Source organism: Lonchura striata, chromosome 1A (genome assembly GCF_050655825.1).
Source record: "Lonchura striata isolate lonStrDom1 chromosome 1A, ASM5065582v1, whole genome shotgun sequence".
Classification (NCBI taxonomy): Eukaryota; Metazoa; Chordata; class Aves; order Passeriformes; family Estrildidae; genus Lonchura; species Lonchura striata.
Window position 1 is genome coordinate 75,976,198 of NC_140741.1, and position 26,585 is coordinate 76,002,782.

At 67.7% G+C, this 26,585-nt stretch overlaps 1 protein-coding gene across 3 annotated transcripts; it reads left to right on the forward strand.

Annotated features, from left to right (window-relative positions):
• Positions 1-3,556: 3,556 nt before the first annotated feature.
• Positions 3,557-25,987, forward strand: CPT1B (carnitine palmitoyltransferase 1B). 3 transcript variants are annotated; one of them, XM_077783731.2, is made up of 19 exons: positions 3,557-3,641; positions 5,295-5,493; positions 5,588-5,727; positions 6,599-6,770; positions 8,647-8,748; positions 8,822-8,959; positions 10,283-10,360; positions 10,443-10,550; positions 11,811-11,895; positions 11,977-12,172; positions 15,470-15,655; positions 16,916-17,021; positions 17,881-17,997; positions 19,163-19,327; positions 20,525-20,659; positions 22,295-22,447; positions 24,105-24,218; positions 24,708-24,800; positions 25,817-25,987. In XM_077783731.2, the coding sequence occupies exons 2-19, from the start codon at positions 5,353-5,355 to the stop codon at positions 25,904-25,906; spliced, it is 2,319 nt and encodes a 772-aa protein (XP_077639857.1). In that variant the 5' UTR covers positions 3,557-3,641; positions 5,295-5,352; the 3' UTR covers positions 25,907-25,987. The 3 variants fall into 3 exon arrangements, with proteins under 3 accessions (XP_077639857.1, XP_085424406.1, XP_085424407.1); XM_085568280.1 differs by having other exon boundaries at positions 3,564-3,641; positions 5,283-5,493; XM_085568281.1 differs by lacking the exons at positions 22,295-22,447; positions 24,105-24,218; positions 24,708-24,800; positions 25,817-25,987 and adding an exon at positions 20,795-20,920 and having other exon boundaries at positions 3,564-3,641; positions 5,283-5,493.
• The last annotated feature ends 598 nt before the right edge of the window (positions 25,988-26,585 follow it).

A 26,585-nucleotide genomic window follows, 5' to 3' on the forward strand; every position in this document is an offset into this window, starting at 1 on the left:
CAAATCCCGCCCCAAAAATTCCCCACCCCAAACCCCGCCCTAAATCCCGCCCCAAAAATCCCCCTCCCCAAATCCTGCCCCAAAAATCCCCCTCCCCAAATCCCACCCCAAAAATCCCCCTCCCCAAATCCCGCCCTAAATCCCACCCCAAAAATCCCCCACCCCAAATCCCACCCTAAAAATCCCCCTCCCCAAATCCCGCCCTAAAAATCCCCCTCCCCAAATCCCACCCTAAAAATCCCCCTCCCCAAATCCCGCCCCAAAAATCCCCCACCCCAAATCCCACCCCAAAAATCCCCCTCCCCAAAATCCCGCCCTAAAAATCCCGCTCCCCAAATCCCGCCCCAAAAATCCCCCTCCCCAAATCCCGCCCCAAAAATCCCCCTCCCCAAATCCCACCCCAAAAATCCCCCTCCCCAAATCCCGCCCTAAATCCCACCCCAAAAATCCCCCTCCCCAAATCCCACCCCAAAAATTCCCCTCCCCAAATCCCGCCCTAAATCCCGCCCCAAAAATCCCCCACCCCAAATCCCGCCCGAAAAATCCCCCACCCCAAATCCCACCCCAAAAATCCCCCACCCCAAATCCCGCCCTAAATCCGACCCCAAAAATCCCCCAACCCAAATCCCGCCCGAAAAATCTCCCTCCCCAAATCCCGCCCCAAAAATCCCCCTCCCCAAAATCCCGCTCTAAAAATCCCCCTCCCCATATTCCGCCCCAAATCCCGCCCTAAAAATCCCCCTCCCCAAATCCCTCCCCAAATGCCAAACTTTCAAATTCCCCCCACCCCAAAATCCCGCCCTAAATCCCGCCCCAAATCCCAACCCTAAAAATCGCCATCCCAAAATCCCACCCTAAATCCCGCCCTAAAAATCCCCCTCCCCAAATTCCTCCCCAGGTCACAACCCTTCCAATTCCCCATCCCAAAATCAAATTCCCGACTGCTCCTTCCCCCTCCCCAAATTCCCCGTTCTCCTTCACCTCTCCGAATCCCACCCCCCAAATCCCCCTCCCCAAATCCCAATTCCCTCAAACCCCCCCAAATCCCCCTCCCCAAATCCCGATCCCCTCAAACCCCCCCGAATCCCCTTCCCAAAATCCCCCTCCCCAAATCCCAATCCCCTCAAACCCCCCCAAATCCCCCTCCCCAAATCCCCCTCCCCAAATCCCAATCCCCTCAAACCCCCCCGAATCCTCCTCCCCCCAAAATCCCCCTCCCCAAATCCACCCCCCGGGACCCCCCAATCGCCGTGGGGCAGAGGGGGGACAGGGGACACGGGGGGTGGCACGGGGGGGTCTTTGGGGTGGGGTCCCGGGTGCTGGAGACCCCTCCCCGTGTCCCTTCAGGGTGGGGACAGGGGGACAGGGAGGTGACAGCCAGGTGACAGCCGGGACAGGGGGCAGGGGGGACAGCCAGGACACCGAGAAGGGGACAGGGAGGTGACAGCCAGGTGACAGCCAGGACAGGGGACAAGGGGGACACGAGGTGACAGCCGGGACAGGGGACAAGGGAACAGGCAGGTGACAACCAGAGCATGGCAGGGGACAGGCGAGTGACAGAGCACGGCGAGGGGACAGCCGGGACAGCGGGCAGGGCACAGGCAGGTGGCACTCAGGGTGGCGGGCAGGTGACAAGCGGGACGGGGGCCAGAGGTCGGGCAGGTGACAGCCAGGTGCCAGGCAAGTGACAGCCAGGGACAGGGACAGGGACAGGGGCAGCAGCCATTGTCCCGGGCACGGTCACACGGAGCGCCCGGAGCTCGTGGCAGAGCCACTGGCCCTGTCCCGGGATGTGTCCCTGTCCCGGGTCCCTGTCCCGGGATGTGTCCCTGTCCCGGGATGTGGCCCTGTCCCGGGTCCCTGTCCCGGGATGTGTCCCTGTCCCTGGTCCCTGTCCCGGGATGTGTCCCTGTCCCGGGATGTGTCCCTGTCCTGTGTCCCTGTCCCGGGATGTGTCCCTGTCCCGGGATGTGTCCCTGTCCCGGGATGTGTCCCTGTCCCGGGTCCCTGTCCCGGGATGTGTCCCTGTCCTGTGTCCCTGTCCCGGGATGTGTCCCTGTCCCGGGATGTGTCCCTGGTCCCTGTCCCGGGTCCCTGTCCCAGGTGCGTGTCCCTGTCCCGAGTGTGTGTCCCTGTGCAGGGTCCCTGTCCTGGTCCCTCTGTCCCGGTCCCTGTGTCCCTGTCCCGGGATGTGTCCCGGGTCCCTGTCCCGGGTCCCTGTGCAGGGTCCCTGTGTCCCTGTCCCGGGTCCCTGTGTCCTTGTCCCGGTCCCTGTGTCCCTGTCCCGGGTCCCTGTCCCGGGATGTGTCCCGGGTCCCTGTCCCGGGTCCCTGTGTCCCTGTCCCGGTCCCTGTGTCCCTGTCCCGGGTCCCTGTCCCGGGTCCCTGTGTCCCTGTCCCGGTCCCTGTGTCCCTGTCCCGGGTCCCTGTCCCGGGATGTGTCCCTGGCACGGGACGCGGGTTCCCCCGGGATGTCGCTGTCCCCGCTGTCCCCCGGCAGTGACGCTCCGTGTCCCGGGCTGTTGATGCCGCCCCATCCCCGGGGATGCCCGAGTCCTTGTCCCGGGCTGTCCCGGGATGTCCCGTTCTGTCCCGGGCTGTCCCGGGCTGTCCCTGAGCCCGGGATGTCCCGTTCTGTCCCGAGCTGTCCCGGGATATCCCTGAGCCCGGGGATGTTCCGTTCTGTCCCGGGATGTCCCTGTCCCCGGGATGTCCGTTCCGTCCCGGGCTGTCCCGGGCTGTCCCTGTCCCCGGGGTGCCCGTTCTGTCCCGGGCTGTCCCGGGATGTCCCTGACCCGGGGATGTCCCGTTCTGTCCCGGGCTGTCCCGGGCTGTCCCTGACCCCGGGATGTCCCGTTCTGTCCCGGGCTGTCCCTGACCCCGGGGATGTCCCGTTCTGTCCCGTTCTGTCCCGGGCTGTCCCTGTCCCCGGGGTGCCCGTTCTGTCCCGGGCTGTCCCGGGCTGTCCCTGAGCCCGGGAATGTCCCGTTCTGTCCCGGGCTGTCCCGGGATGTCCCTGAGCCTGGGGATGTCCCGTTCTGTCCCGGGATGTCCCTGACCCCGGGATGTCCGTTCTGTCCCGTTCCGTCCCGTTCTGTCCCGGCCTCCTTGTCCTCACACGTCGCTGTCGCCGCCCGCGAGTTCCTTTGGCATTCCCGGGACGTCGCTTTCCCGGGGACACCGCTGCGTGTCCCGGGACCCTCCCGGTGTGTCGGGGTCCCCCGGTGTCCCGGGACCCTCTCAGTGTGTCGGGGTCCCCCCGGTGTCCCGGGACCCTCCCGGTGTGTCGGGGTCCCCCCCGGTGTCCCGGGACCCTCCCGGCGTGTCGGGGTCCCCCCCGGGTGTCCCGGGACCCTCCCGGCGTGTCGGGGTCCCCCCGGTGTCCCGGGACCCTCCCGGTGTCCCGGACCCTCTCGGTGTGTCGGGACCCTCCCGGTGTCCCGGACCCTCCCGGTGTGTCGGGGTCCCCCCGGGTGTCCCGGGACCCTCCCGGCGTGTCGGGGTCCCCCCGGGTGCCGCGGTCCCCCCGGGGGCGGAGCGGGCCCGCCCGGCCCCGCCGGTGTCCGGTTACCGCTGGCGGCTGCCGCGGCCCCGGAGCCGCCGTCCCGCGGAGGAGCCGCGGCCCCCGCGCTGCCCACGCAGGTACGGGGCCGCGGGGAGGGGGCGCGCACGGGACCCACGCGCGGGGAGCCCCGCGGGGGCGGCGGGGGCGCCCCCGGTACCGGCGCCGGCTCCCACGCGTGTCCGCGCCCCCCGCGTGGCCGGGGGTCCCCTCGCGGTGTCCCCTGCGGGGCTCCGGCCCGGAGCCGCGGTGACCTTGGGCGGGGCACCGCGGGAGTGTCCCCGGTGCCACCCACCGCAGGGACACGCGTGGGGCGCGGGGACACGGCCGGCGGGACAGGGCGGGCAGTGCCGGGCCGTGTCACGGTGTCCCGGGGGTGGCACCGGGCGGGGGCACAGGGCGGTGGCACACACCGGGGTGGCACCGGGCGGGGGCACAGGGCGGTGGCACACACCGGGGTGGCACAGGGTGGTGGCACAGGGTGGTGGCACCGGGCGGGGGCACACACCGGGGTGGCACAGGGTGGTGGCACCGGGCAGTGGCACACACCGGGGTGGCACAGGGTGGTGGCACAGGGTGGTGGCACAGGGCGGTGGCACACACCGGGGTGGCACAGGGCGGTGGCACAGGGCGGTGGCACCGGGCGGTGGCACACACCGGGCTGCCCCGAGCTGGGGGGCTCGGTGGCCCCGCGGGGACACGGGGACGCGGTGGCACCCCCGGCCGGGCCGGGCTGTCGTCCCCGGTGTCCCCTCGGGGCCGCGCTGGCCTCGGTGGCAGCGCTGACCCTTCGCTCAGTGGGCCCCGGGCCAGCGGCGCCACGTGAGGCCGCCGTGCCAGCGCCGTTAAGCGGCCCGGGGGCTCCCGCGGGGCTGGCACCGCCCGGGACACCGGGCAGGGCACCCACCGCCACCGGGGACACCGGGGAGGGCACCCAGTTCCACCGGGGACACCGGGCAGGTCACCCACTGCCACCGGGGACACCGGGCAGGACACCCACCGCCACCGGGGACACCGGGAAGGGCACCCAGTGCCACCGGGGACACTGGGCAGGTCAACCACTGCCACCGGCCCTGGGGACACCGGGGAGGGCACCCACCGCCACTGCCACCGGGGACACCGGGCAGGTCACCCACTGCCACCGGCCCTGGGGACTCCGGGGAGGGCACCCAGTGCCACCGGGGACACCGGGGAGGGCACCCACCGCCACTGCCACCGGGGACACCGGGGAGGGCACCCACCGCCACCGGGGACACCGGGGAAGGCACCCACCGCCACCGGGGACACCGGGCAGGTCACCCACTGCCACCGGCCCCGGTGACACCGTGGAGGGCACCCAGTTCCACCGGGGACACCGGGGAAGGCACCCACCGCCACTGCCACCGGGGACACCGGGCAGGTCACCCACTGCCACCGTCCCCGGTGACACCGGGGAGGGCACCCACTGCCACTGGGGACACTGGGGAGGTCACCCACTGCCATTGGCCCCGGGGACACTGAGGAGGGCACCCACTGCCACCGGGGACACCGGGGAGGCACCCACTGCCACTGCCACCACCTCGGGGACACTGGGGAGGGCACCCACTGCCACCGGCCCCGGTGACACCGGGCAGGACACCCACCGCCACCGCCCGGTGCCACCGCGCCGCGGTCCCGCGTGGGCGGCAGGCGGCCCGCGGCAGGGCTGGCCGTGCCCGCGCCCATGGCCGGTGTCCCCGCAGGTGTCCCCGCAGGTGTCCCCGCAGGTGTCCCCGCCGGTGTCCCCGCCGGTGTCCCCGGGCCGAGCCCAGCATGGCGGAGGCTCACCAGGCCGTGGCCTTCCAGTTCACGGTCACGCCCGAGGGCCTGGGCTTCCAGCTGAGCCGCGAGGCCGTGCGCCAGCTCTACCTGGCCACCGTCCACTCGTGGAAAAAGCGCTTGGTCCGCACCAAGGTGGGCTCGGCGGCCGCGACCCCCGCCCCGGCGGGCCCCGCTGCCCCCGGCGCCGTGCCCACGTGTGCCCACGCGTGCCCACGCGTGCCCACAGAACAGCTTCCTGAGCGGCGTGTACCCCGCCTCGCCCTCCAGCTGGGTGCTGGTGCTGATGGCCACCGCCGGCTCCTGCTACTGCCGCGTGGATCCGTCCCTCGGGCTCATCGCCCGCATCCAGCACTGCCTGCCCCACGGGTGAGCGGGGACACGGCCCCACGGGGGGCACGGGAGAGAGGGGGATTCAGCCCCACGGGTGAGCGGGGACACGGGCCCACGGGGGGCACGGGAGAGAGGGGGATTCAGCCCCACGGGGGAGCGGGGACACGGGAGAGAGGGGGATTCAGCCCCACGGGTGAGCGGGGACACGGCCCCACGGGGTACACGGGAGACAGGGGGATTCAGCCCCACGGGGGAGCGGGGACACGGCCCCACGGGGGGCACGGGTGAGAGGGGGATTCAGCCCCACGGGGGACCGGGGACACGGGCCCACGGGGGACACGGGAGAGAGGGGGATTCAACCCCACGGGTGAGCGGGGACACGGGCCCACGGGTGAGAGGGGACACGGACCCACGGGTGAGCAGGGACACGGGCCCACAGGGGACACGGCCCCACGGGTGAGCGGGGACACGGGCCCACGGGGGACACGGCCCCACGGATGAGCGGGGACACGGGTGAGAGGGGACACGGCCCCATGGGTGCGAGGGGACACGGCCCCACGGGTGAGCGGGGACACGGTCCCGCAGGAGAAACGACCCCACGGGTGAGCGGGGACACGGCCCCACGGGTCACCGGGATGGGCCCCCAGTCACCTGCCATGGTGGGGATGACCCAAGGGCCACCCCACAGTGTCCCGTGGAGAGACCCCAAAGGCCAGCGTGGCCGTGGGGACCCGCGGCAGCCCTGGCGGCTCCCCCCGCACGTCCCCACCCCCCGTGGGGTGTCCCTCGTGGGGTCCCGCCCCACGGGCACAGCCCGCGGGACATTCCCGGGGAGACGCAGCCCTGGCTGGACCCCACGGGTGGGTGCTGCGGCCCCGCGTGACGCGCGTCCCCCGCGTGTCCCCAGCGAGGCGCTGACCCCGCGGGCGCGGAGCGTGGTGGGCACCGTGGTGTTCTCCACGGGCGCGTGGCTGGCGGCCGTGCTGCTCTTCCGGCGGCTGCTGCGCCTGCTGCTCTCCTACCACGGCTGGATGTTCGAGCCGCACGGGCACATGAGCCGCAGCACCCGCCTCTGGATTGTGAGCGGCGCCGGAGCTGCGGGACATGATGCGGGACATGATGCGGGAGATGGGGGAGATGGGGGAGATGGGGGGATGCGGAGCTGCGGGAGATGAGGGAGATGCGGGAGATGCGGGACAGTGGGAGGAGATGGGGGAGATGATGCGGGAGATAAGGGAGATGATGTGGGAGATGAGGGAGATGCGGGAGATGATGCGGGAGATAAGGGAGATGATGCGGGAGATAAGGGAGATGATGCGGGAGATGATGCAGGAGATGATGCAGGAGATGAGGGAGATGATGTGGGAGATGAGGGAGATGATGTGGGAGATGCGGGAGATGATGCGGGAGATGAGGGAGATGCGGGAGATGATGCGGGAGATGAGGGAGATGATGTGGGAGATGATGCGGGAGATAAGGGAGATGATGCGGGAGATGAGGGAGATGATGTGGGAGATAAGGGAGATGATGTGGGAGATGATGCGGGAGATGCGGGAGATGATGCGGGAGATAAGGAAGATGATAAGGGAGATGATGCAGGAGATGAGGGAGATGTGGGAGATGATGCGGGAGATGCAGGAGATGATGTGGGAGATGTGGGAGATGGGGGAGATGATGCGGGAGATAAGGGAGATGATGTGGGAGATGATGCGGGAGATGATGAGGGAGATGCGGGAGATGGGGGAGATGATGCGGGAGATGCGGGAGATGATGCGGGAGATAAGGAAGATGATAAGGGAGATGATGCAGGAGATGAGGGAGATGTGGGAGATGATGCGGGAGATGCAGGAGATGATGTGGGAGATGTGGGAGATGGGGGAGATGATGCGGGAGATAAGGGAGATGATGTGGGAGATGATGCGGGAGATGATGAGGGAGATGCGGGAGATGAGGGAGATGGGGGGATGCAGAAGCTGCGGGAGATGCAGGACAGTGGAGATGATGCGGGAGATGCGGGAGGTGAGGGAGATGCAGGAACTGCGGGAGATGATGTGGGAGATGAGGGAGATGATGTGGGAGATGAGGGAGATGATGCGGGAGCTGCGGGAGATGTGGGAGATGATGCAGGAGATGTGGGAAGTGCGGGAGATGAGGGATATGTGGGACATGCGGGAGATGAGGGAGATGCAGGAGATGCGGGAACTGTGGAGGCTTTGGGAGATGTGGGAGCCGTGGGAGTTTTGGGAGCTGTGGGAACTTTGGAAGATGTGGGAGCTTTGGGAGCTGCAGGAATTTTGGGAGTTGTGGGAATTCTGGGAGCTGTGGGAGCTGCGGGAATTTGGGGAGCTGAGGGAATTTGGGGAGATGTGGGAGCTTTGGGAGCTGTGGGGGCTTCGGGAGATGTGGAAACTTCAGGAGCTTTGGGAGCTGTGGGAGCTTTGGGAGCCGAGAGAACTTTGGGAACTTTGGGAGCCTCGGGAACTTTGGGAGCTTCGGGAGCTGTGGGAATTTTGGGAGATGTGGGAACTTCGGGAGCTGTGGGAATTTTGGGAGATGTGGGAACTTCGGGAGCTGTGGGAGTTGTGGGAGCTTTGGGAGTTGTGAGAGCTTTGGGAGTCCCGGGAAATGTGGGAGCCATGGAAGCTTTGGGAACTTTGGGAGCCTCGGGAACCTTGGGAGCTTCGGGAGCTGCGGGAATTTCGGGAACTTCGGGAGCTGTGGGAGTTGTGGGAGCTTTGGGAGTTGTGGCTGGTGTAGGAGGTTTGGGAGCTGTGGGTGCCGTGGAAACTTTGGGAGCTGTTGGAGCTCTGGGAGCCGTGGGTGCTCCCAAAGCTCCCGAAGAACTCCAGGCACCCACGGCTCCCAGAGCTCCAACAGCTCCCAAAGCTTTGGGAGCCGTGGATCCTCACCCCATCCCTCCTCCTCCTCCTCCTCCTGCTGCTGCTGCTCCCGCAGGCGCTGATAAAGATCATGTCCATCCGCAAGCCGCTTCTCTACAGCTTCCAGAGCTCCCTCCCCAAGCTCCCGGTGCCGCCCGTGAAAGCCACCGTCGCCCGGGTACGCCCCCGCCGTGGGGCTGGGGCCCGTGGGGTGGCCGGCAGCGGGGTCACCCCGTGTCCCCTCCCCGCAGTACCTGGAGTCGGTGCGGCCGCTCCTGGACGATGACAAATACCTGGAGATGGCGGCGCTGGCCAAGGAGTTCCAGGAGAAGACGGCGCCGCGGCTGCAGCGCTACCTGCGCCTCAAGTCCTGGTGGACAACCAACTACGTGAGTGCGGGGACACCCGGGGACAGCGGGGACCCCGCGGCCTCCGGGGCGGTGGCCTCGGAGCGGTGTCCCCTGCCAGCAGCGTGAGGAGGGGTTTGGGACCTCCTGGCTGGAGCGGAGGATCCTGTGCGCGGGCACTGTTCCCCGTTTCTGTCCCGGCTTCCTGTCGCTGTCCCTTCCCCTGGCTCCTGTCCTTGTCCCCGGCTCCTAACCCTTGTCCCTGTCCCCGTTCCTGTCCCCTTTGTCCCTGTCTCCTCTCCCTTGTCCCTGTCCCGCATTCCTATTTCTGTCCCCATCCTGATTCCTGTCCCCTGTCCTCGTCCCTGTCCCCTCTCCCTTGTCCCTGTCCCCTCACCCTTTTCCCTGCCCCGCCTTCTTACTCCTGTCCCCATCCCGGTTCCTGTCCCTGTCCCCTATCCCCTGTCCCTGTCCCCTGTTCCTCTACCCTGTCCCCGTCCCTGTCTGTCCCTCTGTCCCTGTCTCCGTCCCTGTCCCTGTCCCCTGTCCCCTGTCCCCTGTCCCTGTCCCCTGTCCCCCTGTCCCTGTCCCTGTCCCTGTCCCCGTCCCTGTCCCTGTCCCTGTCCCCTGTCCCCTGTCCTCTGTCCCCTGTCCCTGTCCCTGTCCCCTGTCCCCATCCCTGTCTCTGTCCCCTGTCACTCTCTCCTCTCCCCTGTCCCGCTGTCCCCTGTCCCTGTCCCCTGTCCCCTGTCCCCTGTCCCCTGTCCCTGTCCCCATCCCTGTGTCCCTGTCCCCTATCCCCTGTCCCTGTCCCTGTCCCCTATCCCCTGTCCCCTGTCCCTATCCCCTGTCCCCATCCCTATCCCCTGTCCCTGTCCCCTATCCCCTGTCCCTGTCCCTGTCCCTGTCCCCTGTCCCTGTCCCCTGTCCCCTGTCCCTATCCCCTGTCCCCATCCCTGTCTCTGTCCCCTGTCACTCTCCCCTCTCCCCTGTCCCGCTGTCCCCTGTCCCTGTCCCTTGTCCCTATCCCCTGTCCCTGTCCCCATCCCTGTGTCCCTGTCCCCTATCCCCTGTCCCTGTCCCCTATCCCCTGTCCCCTGTCCCTATCCCCTGTCCCCATCCCTATCCCCTGTCCCCGTCCCTGTCCCTGTCCCTATCCCCTGTCCCCTATCCCCTGTCCCTCTCCCCTGTCCCTGTCCCTTGTCCCCATCCCTGTGTCCCTGTCCCTCTCCCCTGTCCCTGTCCCCGTCCCTGTCCCTATCCCCTGTCCCCTATCCCCTGTCCCTATCCCCTGTCCCTCTCCCCTGTCCCTGTCCCTATCCCCTGTCCCTGTCCCTGTCCCTTGTCCCCGTCCCCGCCCCGCAGGTCAGTGACTGGTGGGAGGAATACATTTACCTGCGCGGCCGCAGCCCCCTCATGGTCAACAGCAACTACTACGCCATGGTAAGGGGTGCTGGGGGGCTGGGGGACCCCCAGGCCGCCCCGGGGACCCCCCGGCACCACCCGCCGTGTCCCTTGTCCCCAGGATTTCCTGTACGTGACCCCCAGCCCCATCCAGGCTGCGCGGGCGGCCAACTCCGTGCACGCCATGCTGCTCTACCGGCGGCGGCTGGACCGGGGCGAGATCCCCCCGGTGAGGGGGGACACTGGGGGGCTCGGGGGGTCCCGGGGGGATGGGGGGTCCCGAGGGTCCGGGGGGAGGGGGTTAAGCACGGCCCCGTTGTACCGGCAGCAGCTGGACTGGGGGGAGGTCTCCCCCGGTGAGGGGGGACATTGGGGGGACCCAATGGAGCTGGGGGGCTCGGGGGGGTCCCGTGGGGCTGGGGGAGGTGGGAGCCCGGTGGAACGGAGGAGTTTGGGGGTCCCAGGGGGCTGAGGATGTCCCAGGGGGAGGGGGGAGTTAAGGGGGTCACATGGGGCTGGGGGATTTGGGGGATCCCAGGGGGATCTGGGGGTCCCAGAGGGATGAGGGATCGGGGGGGGTCCCAGGGGGATGAGGGATCTGGGGGTCCCAGGGTGCTGGGGAGATGGAGGGGGTCCCAGGGGGATGAGGGATCGGGGGGGTCCCAGGGGGATGAAGGATCGGGGGGGTCCCAGGGGTCTGGAGGAGCTAGGGGGTCCCAGGAGGATGGGGGAGCTGGGGGTCCCAGGGGTCTGGAGGATCTGGGGGGTCCCAGGAGGATGGGGGAGCTGGGGGTCCCAGGGCGATGGGGGATCTGGGGGGTCCCAGGGTGCTGGGGGATCTGGGGGTCTCAGGGGTCTGGGGGGTCCCAGCGGGATGAGGGATCTGGGGGGTCCCAGGGATCTGGAGGATCTGGGGGATCCCAGGAGGATGGGGGAGCGGGGGGGTCCCAGGGCGCTGAGGAAGCTGAGGGGTCCCAGGGTGCTGGGGAGATGGGGGGGTCCCAGGGGGATGAGGAGATGGGGGGATCCCAGGGGTCTGGGGGGTCCCAGGGGGATGAGGGATCTGGGGGTCCCAGGGGGATGGGGGAGCTAGGGGTCCCAGGGGGATGGGGGATCTGGGGGGTCCCAGGGGGATGAGGGATCTGGGGGTCCCAGGGTGCTGGGGAGATGGGGGGGGTCCCAGGGGGATGGGGGAGCTGGGGGTCTCAGGGGTCTGGGGGGTCCCAGGGTGCTGGGGAGATGGGGGGGTCCCAGGGGGATGGGGGATCTGGGGGGTCCCAGCGGTCTGGGGGATCTGGGGGTCCCAGGGGTCTGGGGGCTCCCGTGGGGCTGAGGGAGCCTTGTGGATCCCACGGATTTTGGGGATCCTGGGGGAGCAGGGCGAGCTCCGTGTGGCAGAAGCAGGGCGGGGGGACCCGGAGCGGGGGGTGGCAGCAGCAGAGACGGGGACACAGCCCCCAGGACTCCCCTGACCCCCATGTCCCCCCAGATGATGGCCCTGGGCGTGGTGCCCATGTGCTCGTACCAGTCGGAGCGGATGTTCAACACCACCCGCATCCCGGGAAAGGAGACGGGTACGGCGCCGGGCGGGCGGCAGCGGCCCGGGGGCACCGGCCGGGGGTCGCCGCCGCCCTGAGCCCCCCGTGCCCCCCCAGACACGCTGCTGCACCTGGCGGACAGCAAGCACCTGGCCGTGTACCACAAGGGCCGCTACTACAAGGTGTGGCTCTACTACGGGGGGCAGCTGCTCCCCCCCGCCGACCTGGAGATGCAATTCCAGCGGATCCTGGATGATCCCTCGCCCCCCCAGCCCGGCGAGGAGCGGCTGGCGGCGCTCACCGCCGGGGAAAGGTGTGCGGCACCGGGAGCGACCGGAGCCGCGGGAGTGGTGGGCACCGGGAGCGACCGGAGCCGCGGGAGTGGTGGGCACCGGGAGCGACCGGAGCCGCGGGAGTGGTGGGCACCGGGAGCGACGGGAGTGACGGGAGTGATGGGCACCGGGAGCAACGGGAATGAATGATGGGCACCGGGAGTGACGGGAATGACGGGAATGACGGGCACCGGGAGTGACGGGAATGAATGATGGGCACCGGGAGTGACGGGAATAACGGGAATGATGGGCACCGGGAGTGACGGGAATGAATGACGGGCACCGGGAGTGACGGGAATAACGGGAATGACGGGCACCGGGAGTGACGGGAGTGATGGGCACCGGGAGTGACGGGAATAATGGGAATGACGGGCACCGGGAGTGACGGGAATAACGGGAGTGACGGGCACCGGGAGTGACGGGAATGAATGATGGGCACCGGGAGTGACGGGAATAACGGGAATGACGGGCACCGGGAGTGACGGGAGTGATGGGCACCGGGAGTGACGGGAATGAATGATGGGCACTGGGAGTGACGGGAATAACGGGAATGACGGGCACCGGGAGTGACGGGAGTGAATGATGGGCACCGGGAGTGACGGGAATGAATGATGGGCACCGGGAGTGACGGGAATGACGGGCACCGGGAGTGACGGGAATGAATGATGGGCACCGGGAGTGACGGGAATAATGGGAATGACAGGCACCGGGAGTGACGGGAGTGATGGGCACCGGGAGTGACGGGAATGAATGATGGGCACTGGGAGTGACGGGAATAACGGGAATGACGGGCACCGGGAGTGACGGGAATGAATGATGGGCACCGGGAGTGACGGGAGTGACAGGAATGATGGGCACCGGGGGCCACGGGAGTGACAGGAGTGATGGGCACCGGGAGCGACGGGAATAACGGGAGTGATGGGCACCGGGAGTGACGGGAGTGATGGGCACCAGGAGCGACGGGAATAACGGGAATGATGGGCACCGGGAGTGACAGGAATGAATGATGGGCACCGGGAGCGACGGGAATAACGGGAGTGATGGGCACCGGGAGCGACGGGAATAACGGGAATGATGGGCACCGGGAGTGACGGGAGTGATGGGCACCGGGAGCGACGGGAATAACGGGAATGATGGGCACCGGGAGTGACAGGAATGAATGATGGGCACCGGGAGCGACAGGAATAACAGGACAAGGATGATGGGCACCGGGAGCCACGGGAGTGACGGGGATGATGGGACCAGGGAGCTCTGGAATAACGGGAATGACGGGCACCGGGAGTGACGGGAATGAATGATGGGCACCGGGGAGCTCCGGGAATGACGGGAATGACGGGCACCAGGGAGCTCCAGGAATAACGGGAATGACGGGCACCGGGGAGCGACGGGAATGACGGGCACCAGGGAGCTCCGGGAATAACGGGAATGACGGGCACCGGGGAGCTCCGGGAATAACGGGAATGATGGGCACCGGGGAGCTCCGGGAATAACGGGGGTGGTGGGTGTGCTGGGAACTCCGGGAACGCTGGGGATACTGGAGATACTGGGAGTAATGGGGGCACTGGGCACCTGGGAACTCTGGGAACTCCAGGAATCTTTGGGATACTGGTGATACTGGCACCTGGGAATTCTGGGAATAATGGGAATAATGGGGATACTGGGCATCTAGGAACTCTGGGAACTCCGGGAGTAATGGGGATACTGGGGATACTGGGAGTAATGGGAACGTTGGGCACCTGGGAACTCTGGGAACACTGGGAATAATGGGGACACCGGGGGTACTGGAGACATTGGAGACATGGAAATACCGAGAGTTCCAGGAATAACGGGGATACTGGGGACACTGGGCACCTGGAAACACCGGGAATTCTAGGAATAATGGGAATGCTGGGGATACTGGGATGCTGGGCACCTGGGAACTCTGGGAACTCTGGGAGTAATGGGAATAATGGGCATACTGGGAGCTCTGGGAACACTGGGGATAATGGAGATACTGGGAACACTGGGGATATTGGGAACTCTGGGGTTAATGGGGATACTGGGAACTCTGGGAACACGGGGAACACTGGGGATAATGGGAACACTGGGGATACTGGGATACTGGGGATACTGGGGATAATGGGGATAATGGGAACACTGGGGATACTGGGAGCTCTGGGAACACTGGGGATACTGGGCATACTGGGAACTCTGGAAACACCGGGAACACCAGGAATAATGGGGATACTGGGAGCTCTGGGAACACTGGGGATACTGGGAACACGGGGAACACTGGGGATACTGGGAGCTCTGGGAACACTGGGGATAATGGGAACACTGGGGATACTGGGGATAATGGGAACACTGGGGATAATGGGAACACTGGGGATACTGGGATACTGAGGATAATGGGGATAATGGGAACACTAGGGATACTGGGAGCTCTGGGAACATTTGGGATACTGGGCATACTGGGAGCTCTGGGAATCACAGGGATGCTGGGCATAATGGGCTCCTGGGAACTCCTGAGCGACGGGGATACTGGGAATACTGGGAACATGGGGAGCACTGGGAACACTGGGCCACCAGGGCCTCCTGTCCCCATCCCCGTCCCTGTCCCCAGCCCCACCCGCGGGCACAGGGACACCCCTGTGGGTGGGGGACTCAGGGGGCGATGGGTGCCCAGCTGTGGGGCGATGGGTGCCCAGCTGTGGGGCTCTGAGGGCGATGGGTGCCTGGCCATGGGGCTCGGGGGGTGATGGGTGCCCAGTCGTGGGGCTCGGGGGGTGATGGGTGCTCAGCTGTGGGGCTCTGAGGGCGATGGGTGCCCAGCTGTGGGGCTCTGAGGGCGATGGGTGCCCGGCCATGGGGCTCGGGGAGTGATGGGTGCCCGGCCATGGCACTCAGGGGGCGATGGGTGCCCGGCCGTGGAGCTCTAAGGGCAATGGGTGCCCGGCCGTGGGGCGATGGGTGCCCGGCCGTGGGGCTCTAAGGGCAATGGGTGCCCGGCCATGGGGCTCTGAGAGCGATGGGTGCCCAGCCATGGCACTCAGGGGGCGATGGGTGCCCGGCCGTGGGGCGATGGGTGCCCGGCCGTGGGGCGATGGGTGCCCGGCCGTGGGGCTCTAAGGGCGATGGGTGCCCGGCCATGGCACTCAGGGGGCGATGGGTGCCCGGCCGTGGGGCTTGGGGGGCGATGGGTGCCCGGCCGTGGGGCTCTAAGGGCAATGGGTGCCCGGCCATGGGGCTCGGGGTGCCCCACAGTGACCGGGGTGCCCCACGCTGACCGGGGTGCCCAGGGCGCCGTGGGCCGAGGCGCGGGCGCGGTTCTTCAGCCGCGGCCCCAACAAGGTGGCCCTGGACGCCATCGAGCGCGCGGCCTTCTTCCTGGCGCTGGACGAGGACGAGCACGGCCAGCAGCCCGAGCGGCCCGGCTGCATGGACGCCTACGCCAAGTCGCTGCTGCACGGCCGCTGCTACGACCGGTGTGTGCCCCAAAACTGCCCCGGGCCCCAAAACCTGAGAGCGCTACCCACAGACACCCCAAAAACCCACAGACACCCACAGACACCCACAGACACCCCAAACCCCCACCCAGCCCAGTCCCTGCTGCACGGCCGCTGCTACGACCGGTGTGTGCCCCGAAACTGCCCCGGGCCCCAAAACCTGAGCCCGGTACCCACAGACACCCCAAAAACCCACAGACACCCACAGACACCCACAGACACCCCAAACCCCCACCCAGCCCAGTCCCTGCTGCACGGCCGCTGCTACGACCGGTGTGTGCCCCGAAACCTGACCTGTACCCACAGACACCCACAGACACCCACAGACACCCCAAAAACACACAGACACCCCAAAAACCCACCCAGCCCCATCCCTGCTGCACGGCCGCTGCTACGACCGGTGCGCACCCCAAAACTGCCCCGAGCCCCAAAACCTGAGCCCGGTACCCACAGACACCCCAAAAACCCACAGACACCCACAGACACCCCAAACCCCCACCCAGCCCCGTCCCTGCTGCACGGCCGCTGCTACGACCGGTGTGTGCCCCAAAACTGCCCCAGGCCCCAAAACCTGAGCCCGGTACACACAGACACCCCAAAAACACACAGACACCCCAAAAACCCACCCAGCCCCGTCCCTGCTGCACGGCCGCTGCTACACCCCAAAAACACCCCTGAGACCCCAAACCTGCCCCTTGGTACCCTCTGTCCCCCAAAAATCCCAAATCCCCCAAACCCTTCCAAAATTCCCCCAAATTCCTCCCCAACCCCTCCAATACCCCCCAAATCCCCCCAATCCCTCCCAAATCCCCCCCAAACACATCAACCATCCCCCAAATCCCCCCCAAACACATCAGCCATCCCCCCAAATCCCCCCAAACACATCAACCATCCCCCAAATCCCCCCCAAACACATCAGCCATCCCCCCAAATCCCCCCAAACACATCAACCATCCCCCAAATCCCCCCCAAACCCTCCCAAATCCCCCCAAACACATCAACCATCCCCCAAATCCCCCCCAAACACATCAACCATCCCCCAAATCCCCCCCAAACACATCAACCATCCCCCAAATCTCCCCCAACACATCAACCATCCCCCAAATCCCCCCCAAACCCTCCCAAATCCCCCCCAAACACATCAGCCATCCCCCAAATCCCCCCCAAACACATCAACCACCCCCCAAATCCCCCCCAAACACATCAACCACCCCCCAAATCGCCCCCAAACCCCCCCAGCTGGTTCGACAAGTCCTTCACGCTGGTGGTCTACAAGAACGGCAAGGTCGGGGCCAACGCCGAGCACTCCTGGGCCGACGCCCCCATCGTGGGGCACCTCTGGGAGGTACCGGGGGGCCGGGGACACCCCGGTGGGGCGGGGGGACCCCCGGTGGGGTTTGGGGACACCCCGGTGGGGTGGGGAACACCCCCGGTGGGGTTTGGGGACTCCCGGTGGGGTTTGGGGACACCCCGGTGGGGTGGGGAACACCCCCGGTGGGGTTTGGAGACCCCCGGTGGGGTTTGGGGACACCCCGGTGGGGTTTGGGGACACCCCGGTGGGGTGGGGAACACCCCCGGTGGGGTTTGGAGACCCCCGGTGGGGTTTGGGGACACCCCGGTGGGGTTTGGGGACACCCCGGTGGGGCAGGGGGACACCCCCGGTGGGGTTTGGGGACACCCCGGTGGGGCAGGGGGACACCCCCGGTGGGGTTTGGGGACACCCCGGTGGGGTTTGGGGACCCCCGGTGGGGTTTGAGGACACCCCCGGTGGGGCGTGGAGACCCCCGGTGGGGTTTGGGGACACCCCGGTGGGACACCCCGGGGCCGGGGCTGTCCGGGTTGGGGACTGGGGGTTTTGGGGGGCCGGGGACTTTGGGGGTCAGGGGTTTTGGGGGGTCTGGTTTTTGGGGGGTCAGGGGTTTTGGGGCTCGGGGGTTTGGGGGTGAGGGGTTTTGGGGGATCGGGAGTTTTGGGGGGACGGGGGTTTGGGGGGCTCGGGGGTTTGGAGGTTTGGGGGTTTTGGGGGGGTCGGGGGTTTGGGGTTTCGGGGGTTTGGGGTTTCGGGGGTTTTGGGGGGTCGGGGGTTTTGGGGGTCGGGGGTTTTGGGGGGCCGGTGGTTTGGGAGTTCGGGTGTTTGGGGGTTCGAGGGTTTGGGGGTTCGGGGGTCTTTCCCCCCCAGTCCCCATGCCCCTTGTCGCCCCCAGTTCATGCTGGCCACGGACAAGTTCCAGCTGGGCTACACGGAGGGGGGGCACTGCAAGGGGGACCCCAGGTGGCAGCTGGCACCCCCCCAGCGCCTGCAGTGGGACATCCCCCCCGAGGTGGGTGACACGGGTGGGACAGGGTGGGACAGGGTGGGACAGGGCGGGGACAGGGCGGGGACAGGGCGGGACAGGGTGGGGACAGGGTGGGACATTGTGGGACAGGGTGGGACAGTGTGGGACAGGGTGGGACAGGGCGGGGACAGGGTGGGACAGGGTGGGACAGGGTGGGACAGGGCGGGGACAGGGTGGGGACACGGTGGGACAGGGTGGGACAGTGTGGGACAGGGTGGGGACAGGGCGGGACAGGGTAGGGACAGGGTGGGGACAGCTACAGGTGAGGGCACGGTGAGGGTGCCATGCTGTGCCATGCCGTGCCATGTCCCCAAGGGGTGGCGACCATCGAGGTGTCACCGTAGGTGGCACAGGTTCAGGTTCAGGTGCCATGCTGTGCCATGCCATGCTGTGCCATGCCATGCTGTGCCGTGTCCCCAGGCAGTGGCGGCCATCAAGGCGTCGCTGCAGGTGGCACAGGTGAGGGTGCAGGTTCATGTTCAGGTGCCGTGCCATGCCATGCCATGCCGTGCCATGCCGTGCCGTGTCCCCAGGCGGTGGCGGCCATCGAGGTGTCGCTGCGGGTGACATGGGTGTGGGCACAGGTGCAGGTTCAGGTTCAGGTGCCATGCCATGCCGTGCCATGCCGTGCCGTGTCCCCAGGCGGTGGTGGCCATCGAGGCGTCGCTGCGGGTGACATGGGTGTGGGCACAGGTGCAGGTTCAGGTGCCATGCCATGCCGTGCCATGCCGTGCCGTGTCCCCAGGCAGTGGCGGCCATCGAGGTGTCGCTGCGGGTGACATGGGTGTGGGCACAGTGCAGGTACAGGTTCAGGTGTGGGTACAGGTTCAGGTGCCATGCCATGCCGTGCCGTGCCATGCCGTGCCATGCCATGCCATGCCATGCCATGCTGTGCCATGCCGTGCCGTGTCCCCAGGCGGTGGTGGCCATCGAGGCGTCGCTGCGGGTGACATTGGTGTGGGCACAGTGCAGGTACAGGTTCAGGTGTGGGTACAGGTTCAGGTGCCATGCCATGCCATGCCATGCCGTGCCGTGCCGTGTCCCCAGGCAGTGGTGGCCATCGAGGCGTCGCTGCGGGTGGCACAGGTGAGGGTGCAGGTTCAGGTTCAGGTGCCATGCCATGCCGTGCCATGCCGTGCCGTGTCCCCAGGCGGTGGCGGCCATCGAGGCGTCGCTGCGGGTGGCGCGGGCGCTGGCCGAGGACGTGGATTTCTGCTGCTTCCCGTTCTCCACCTTCGGCAAGGGGCTCATCAAGCGCTGCCGCACCAGCCCCGACGCCTTCATCCAGATCGCCCTGCAGCTGGCACACTTCCGTGTGAGCGGCGGGCCCGGGCTGGGGTGGGGTGGGATGGGATCCATGGGGTGGGGTGGGATCCATGAGATGGGATCCATGGGGTGGGATGGGATTCATGGGATGGGATCCATGGGATGGGATGGGATCCATGGGATGGGATGGGATCAGCCCCAACACCTTCATCCAGATCGCCCTGCAGCTGGCACACTTCCGCGTGAGCGGCGGGCCCGGGCTGGGGTGGGGTGGGATCCATGGGGTGGGATGGGATCCATGGGATGGGACCCATGGGGTGGGATGGGATTGGATGGGATCCACGGGATGGGATGGGATCCATGGGCTGGGGTCCATGGGATGGGATCCTTGGGATGAGACCCATGGGATGGGATCCATGGACTGGGATCGATGGGCTGTGATGGGATCCATGGGCTGGGATCCATGGGCTAGGATCCATGGACTGGGATCGATGGGCTGGGATGGGATCCATGGACTGGGATCCATGGGATGGGATGGGATCCATGGGCCGGGATCCATGGGCCAATATCCATGGGCCGGGATCCATGGACCGGGATCCATGGGCTGGGATCCATGGGCCGGGATCCATGGGCTGGGATCCATGGGCCGGGATGGGATCCATGGGCTGGGATGGGATCCATGGGCCAGTATCCATGGGCCGGGATCCATGGGCTGGGATCCATGGGCTGGGATGGGATCCATGGGCTGGGATGGGATCCATGGGCCAGTATCCATGGGCCGGGATCCATGGGCCGGGATCCATGGGCTGGGATCCATGGGCTGGGATGGGATCCATGGGCCGGGATCCATGGGCTGGGATCCATGGGCTGGGATGGGATCCATGGGCCGAGATCCATGGGCCGGTATCCATGGGCCGGGATCCATGGGCTGGGATCCATAGGATGGGATCCATGGGCCGGGATCCATGGGATGGGATCCATGGGATGGGATCCATGGGCTGGGATCCATGGGCTGGGATGGGATCCATGGGCCGGGATCCATGGGCTGGGATGGGATCCATGGGCTGGGCAGCCCCAGCGAAGGCCGGGGTGTGCAGCGGGCGCAGCGGGTGCCGTGGCCCGTCGGCGGCGGGTCGGGTGTGCCCGGCCGCGCCGAGCCGTGCCGAGCCGCGCCGAGCCGCGCCGAGCCGCGCCGAGCCGAGCCGAGCCGTGCCGAGCCGTGCCGAGCCGTGCCGCCATCCCGCAGGACAAGGGCTCCTTCTGCCTGACCTACGAGGCGTCCATGACGCGGCTGTTCCGCGAGGGCCGCACCGAGACCGTGCGCTCCTGCACCGCCGAGGCCACGGCCTTCGTGCGCTGCATGGCCGACCCGCACGGCAGCGTGAGTGCCAGCCGGGCTCGGGCTCCCTCGGGGGCACCTTCGGGGACACCTTCGGGGGCAGGTTTGGGGTATTAGTTTGGGGTTATTTTGGGGTGTCAGTCATTTCGGGGTGTTGGTAATTTCGGGGTCCCCCAGCGCTCGGAGCGGCAGCGGCTGTTCAAGGTTCAGGTTTGGGGGTGTGCCGGGGTTCGGGTTTGGGCTCAGTTTGGGGGGCAGGTTTGGGATGTTATTTTGGGGTGTCAGTAATTTTGGGGTGTCAGTAATTTCGGGGTGTCCGTAATTCCGGGTGTCGGTAATTCCGGCTCCCCCAGCGCTCGGAGCGGCAGCGGCTGTTCAAGGTGCAGGTTTAGGGTGCAGGTTTGGGCTCAGTTTGGGGTGCAGGTTTGGGGTGTTAGTTTGGGGTTATTTTGGGGTGTCAGTCATTCCAGGGTGTCCGTAATTCCGGCTCCCCCAGCGCTCGGAGCGGCAGCGGCTGTTCAAGGTTCAGGTTTGAGGGGCAGGTTCGGGGTGCAGGTTTGGGGTTATTTCGGGGTGTCAGTAATTTCGGGGTGTCAGTAATTTCGGGGTGTCGGTAATTCCGGGGTGTCGGTAATTCCGGCTCCCCCAGCGCTCGGAGCGGCAGCGGCTGTTCAAGGTGCAGGTTTGCGGTGCAGGTTTGGGGTTATTTCGGGGTTATTTTGGGCTGTCAGTAATTTCGGGGTGTCGGTAATTTCGGGGTGTCGGTAATTCTGGGTGTCGGTAATTCCGGGTGTCAGTAATTCCGGCTCCCCCAGCGCTCGGAGCGGCAGCGGCTGTTCAAGGTGCAGGTTCGGGGTGCAGGTTTGGGGTTATTTTGGGCTGTCAGTAATTTCGGGGTGTCAGTAATTTCGGGGTGTCGGTAATTCCAGCTCCCCCAGCGCTTGGAGCGGCAGCGGCTGTTCAGGTTCAGGTTTGAGGGGCGTGCCGACGTTTGGGTTTGGGCTCAGTTTGGGGTGCAGGTTCGGGGGGCAGGTTTGGGGTGTTATTTTGGGGTTATTTCGGGGTGTCGGTAATTCGGGGTCCCCCAGCGCTCGGAGCGGCAGCGGCTGTTCAAGGTGCAGGTTTGTGGTGCAGGTTTGGGGGGCAGGTTTGGGATGTTATTTCGGGGTATCGGTAATTTCGGGGTGTCGGTAATTCCAGCTCCCCCAGCGCTCGGAGCGGCAGCGGCTGTTCAGGTTCAGGTTTGAGGGGCGTGCCGACGTTTGGGTTTGGGCTCAGTTTGGGGTGCAGGTTCGGGGGGCAGGTTTGGGGTGTTAGTTTGGGGTTATTTTGGGGTGTCAGTCATTTCGGGGTGTCGGTAATTCGGGGTCCCCCAGCGCTCGGAGCGGCAGCGGCTGTTCAAGGTGCAGGTTTGGGGGTCAGGTTTGGGATGTTATTTCGGGGTTATTTCGGGGTGTCAGTAATTTCGGGGTGTCGGTAATTTCGGGTGTCGATAATTCCGGCTCCCCCAGCGCTCCGAGCGGCAGCGGCTGTTCAGGTTCAGGTTTGGGGGTGTGCCGGGGTTCGGGTTTGGGCTCAGTTTGGGGTGCAGGTTCGGGGGGCAGGTTTGGGGTGTTAGTTTGGGGTTATTTCGGGGTGTCAGTCATTTCGGGGTGTCGGTAATTCGGGGTCCCCCAGCGCTCGGAGCGGCAGCGGCTGTTCAAGGCGGCGGCCGAGAAGCACCAGCAGCTCTATCGCCTCGCCATGACGGGCGCGGGCATCGACCGCCACCTCTTCTGCCTCTACCTGATGTCGCGGTACCTGGGCACGCAGAGCCCCTTCCTGGCCAAGGTGCGCCCGGGACACCGGCACGGGCACGGGAGGGGACATGGGACACGGACATGGGCACGGGACATGGGACACGGACACAGACACGGGCACGGACACGGGCATGGGCACAGACACGGGCATGGACACGGGCACGGACACGGGCACAGACATGGACACGGGCACGGACACAGACACAGACACGGGCATGGACATGGGCACAGACACGGGCATGGACACGGACACGGGCACGGACACAGACATGGACACCGACACAGACAAGGACACGGGCACGGACACAGACACGGACACAGACACAGACACAGGCATGGACACGGGCATGGACACGGGCATGGACACAGACACGGACACAGACACAGACACAGGCATGGACACAGGCATGGACACGGGCATGGGCACGGACACGGAACATGGGACACGGACACGGGCATGGACACGGGCACGGACATTGGCACAGACACGGACATGGACACCGACACGGACAAGGACATGGGACACGGGCACGGACACCGACACCGACATGGACAAGGACACGGGCACGGACACAGACACGGGATGGGACATGGATACGGACACGGGCACGGGCATGGACATGGGCACGGGAGGGGACATGGGACATGGACACGGGCACGGACACGGACACGAGACACGGGACACAGGATGGGGACACGGGACATGGGACACAGGACACGGACACGGGACACGGGATGGGACACAGGACATGGGATGGGGACATGGGATGGGACACGGGACTGGGACACGGGATGGGGACACGGGACAGGGACACGGGATGGGGACACGGGACAGGGACATGGGATGGGACACGGGACTCGGACACGGGATGGGGACATGGGGAGGGACACGGGACAGGGACATGGGATGGGGACACGGGACTCGGACACGGGATGGGGACATGGGGAGGGACACGGGATGGGGACATGGGATGGGGACACAGGAGGGTTGCAGTGGAACTCCCGGGGTACCGTGGGGCGCAGTGGGGTGCAGTGGGGTGTAGTGGGGCACCCCAGGGTGCCATGGGGCTCCGAGGGGTGCTGTGGGATGCCATGGGGCACAGTGGGGTGCAGTGGGGTGCCCCGGGGTGCTGTGGGGTGCAGTGGAGTACCGTAGGGCACAGTGGGGCTCCCTGGGGCGCCGTGGGGCGCAGTGGGACTCTGTGGGGCTCAGTCGGGCTCCCCGGGGTGCTATGGGGCTCAGTGGGGTGCCGTGGGGCACCCCGGGGTGCTATGGGGCTCAGTGGGGTGCCGTGGGGCACCCCGGGGTGCCGTGGGTGCAGCGGGTGGCCCGCAGGTGCTGTTGGAGCCCTGGGGTGCCGTGGGGCACCCCGGGGTGCCGTGGGTGCAGCGGGTGGCCCGCGGGTGCTGTCGGAGCCCTGGGGCACAATGGGGTGCTGCGGGGCTCAGTGGGGTGCCGTGGGGTGCAGTGGGAGCCCTGGGGTGCCGTGGGGTGCCGTGGGGTGCCGTGGGGCACCCCGGGGTGCCGTGGGGTGCCGTAGGGTGCAGTGGGAGCCCTGGGGTGCCGTGGGGTGCCGTGGGGCACCCCGGGGTGCCGTGGGGTGCCGTGGGTGCAGTGGGAGCCCTGGGGTGCCGTGGGGTGCCGTGGGGCACCCCGGGGTGCCGTGGGTGCAGCGGGTGGCCCGCAGGTGCTGTCGGAGCCCTGGCGCCTCTCCACCAGCCAGACCCCGCAGCAGCAGCTCCGCATGTTCGACCTCAACCAATTCCCCGACCACGTCTCCAGCGGCGGCGGCTTCGGGCCCGTGAGCACCGGGGGCACCGGGGGAGCCGGGAGGGCACCGGGAGGGCATCGGGAGGGCACCGGGGGGCATAGGGAGGGCACCGGGAGGGCACCGGGGAGCATTGGGAGGGCATCGGGAGGGCACCGGGGGTACCGGGAGGACACCGGGAGGGCACCGGGGGGCACCGGGAGGGCATCGGGAGGGCATCGGGAGGCACCGGGGGGCACCGGGGGAGCCGGGAGGGCACCGGTGAGCATTGGGAGGGCACCGGGGAAGCCGGGGAGCACCGGGAGGGTACCGGGGGGCATCGGGGGGCACCGGGGGGGGTGCCCCGGGTGGGTTCCCGGGTGGGTTCCCGGGTGGGTGCCCCGGGTGGGAGATCCCGGGTGGGTTCCCGGGCGGGTTCCCGGCTGGGTGCCGGTGCCCCCCGGTGCCCCGGGTGGGTTCCCGGGCGCGTTCCCGAGTGGGTGCCCGGTGCCCCCCGGTGCCCCACGGCCCTGCCCCCCGCAGGTGGCAGACGATGGTTATGGGGTGTCCTACATCATCGCCGGCGAGAACCTCATCACCTTCCACGTGTCCAGCAAGTTCTCCAGCCCCGAGACGGTGAGGGGGGCGCGGGGCTGGGCTGGGGGCTGCAGCGGGTCACCCGGGGGTCACCCGGGGGTCACCCGTGGGGCTGGAACAGCCCCTGCCCCGATCTGGACTCTGCTGCACCCTGCCCCTCTCTGCTTCCTCTGGGACCCCCGCCCCATCCCAGCCCACCCGTGGGACCCCCGCCCCATCCCACGTCTCTGTGTGGGACCCCCGCCCCATCCCAGCCCACCCGTGGGACCCCCGCCCCATCCCAGCCCACCCGTGGGACCCCCGCCCACGGGGGTGCAGGGGGGTCCCACAGCTCAGAGGGTGTCCCAGGGTGGGCATGGGGGGGGGTCGGGTCTCACTTTGGGCATTCAGAGCCCAATTTGGGGGTCCGGGTCCCACTTGGGGGTCTTCGGATCCCACCCTGGGGGATTCGGATCCCGCTCGGGGGGTTCGGGTCCTGCTCGGGGGGTTGGGGGGGTTCGGGTCCCGCTCGGGGGTCCGGGGGGTTCGGATCCCACTTTGGGGGCTCGGGTCCCGCTCGGGGGGTCTGGGTCCCACCCTGGGGGGGTTCGGATCCCACTTTGGGGGCTCGGGTCCTGCTCAGGGCTCCGGGGGTGTTCGGATCCCACTTTGGGGGGTCGGGTCCCGCTCGGGGGGTCTGGGTCCCACCCTGAGGGGGTTCGGATCCCACTTTGGGGGGTTCGGGTCCCGCTCGGGGGTCCAGGGGGTTCGGGTCCCACTTTGGGGGGTTCGGGTCCCGCTCGGGGGTCCGGGGGGTGTTCGGATCCCACTTTGGGGGGTTCGGGTCCCGCTCGGGGCTCCGGGGGGCTCGGGTCCCGCTCGGGGGTCCGGGGGGTTCGGATCCCACTTTGGGGGTTCGGGTCCCGCTCGGGGGTCCGGGGGGTGTTCGGGTCCCACTTTGGGGGGTCGGGTCCCGCTCGGGGGTCCGGGGGGGTTCGGATCCCACTTTGGGGGGTCGGGTCCCGCTCGGGGGTCCCGGTGCCGCCCGGGCGGGCTCTGAGGGCTGCTGCCCGCAGGACTCGCAGCGTTTCGGCCGCAACATCCGCCAGGCCATGCTGGACATCGCGGGGCTCTTCGACAAACCCCCACCCGCGACCGGGAAGTGACGGGGCCCGCGGGGCGCCCGGGTTTCGGGGGGCCGGGGGTCGCTGCCCTGCGCCCGCTCCCAATAAAGGCTCTTGCTGTGACCCCGCTGTGCCCGGGCGTGGGACCCCGTGGGGTGTCCGTGGGGTGTCCCTGGGGTGCCCGTGGGGTGTCCGTGGGGTGTCCGTGGGGTGCTCGGGCTGGATCCGTGGTGTGTCCGTGGGGTGTCCCTGGGGTGTCCGTGGGGTGCCCGTGGGGTACTCAGGCTGGATCCGTGGGGTGCCCGTGGGGTGTCCGTGGGGTGTCCGTGGGGTGTCCGTGGGGTGCCCGTGGGGTGCCCGTGGGGTGTCCGTGGGGGTGTCCGTGGGGTGCCCGTGGGGTGTCCGTGGGGTGCTCGGGCTGGATCCGTGGGGTGCCCGTGGGGTGCCCGTGGGGTGCCCGTGGGGTGTCCCTGGGGTGTCCGTGGGGTGCCCGTGGGGTGCCCGTGGGGTGTCCGTGGGGTGTCCGTGGGGTGTCCGTGGGGTGCCCGTGGGGTGTCCCTGGGGTGTCCGTGGGGTGTCCGTGGGGTGCCCGTGGGGTGCCCGTGGGGTGTCCGTGGGGTGTCCCTGGGGTGTCCGTGGGGTCTCCTCAGGGGTCCCGGTGGGCACGGCCGGGGCACAGCGGTGGCACCAGAAGCGCCATCGCCGGGTGCTGCCCCCTGCC

Coding starts and splice junctions, on each gene's coding strand:
- CPT1B (XM_077783731.2), top strand. CDS start 5,353: ATGGCGGAGGCTCACCAGGCCGTGGCCTTCCAGTTCACGGTCACGCCC. Junction 17,998..19,162: donor AGTGGGACATCCCCCCCGAG/GTGGGTGACACG, acceptor CCGTGTCCCCAG/GCGGTGGCGGCCATCGAGGC. Junction 19,328..20,524: donor TGCAGCTGGCACACTTCCGT/GTGAGCGGCGGG, acceptor GCCATCCCGCAG/GACAAGGGCTCCTTCTGCCT.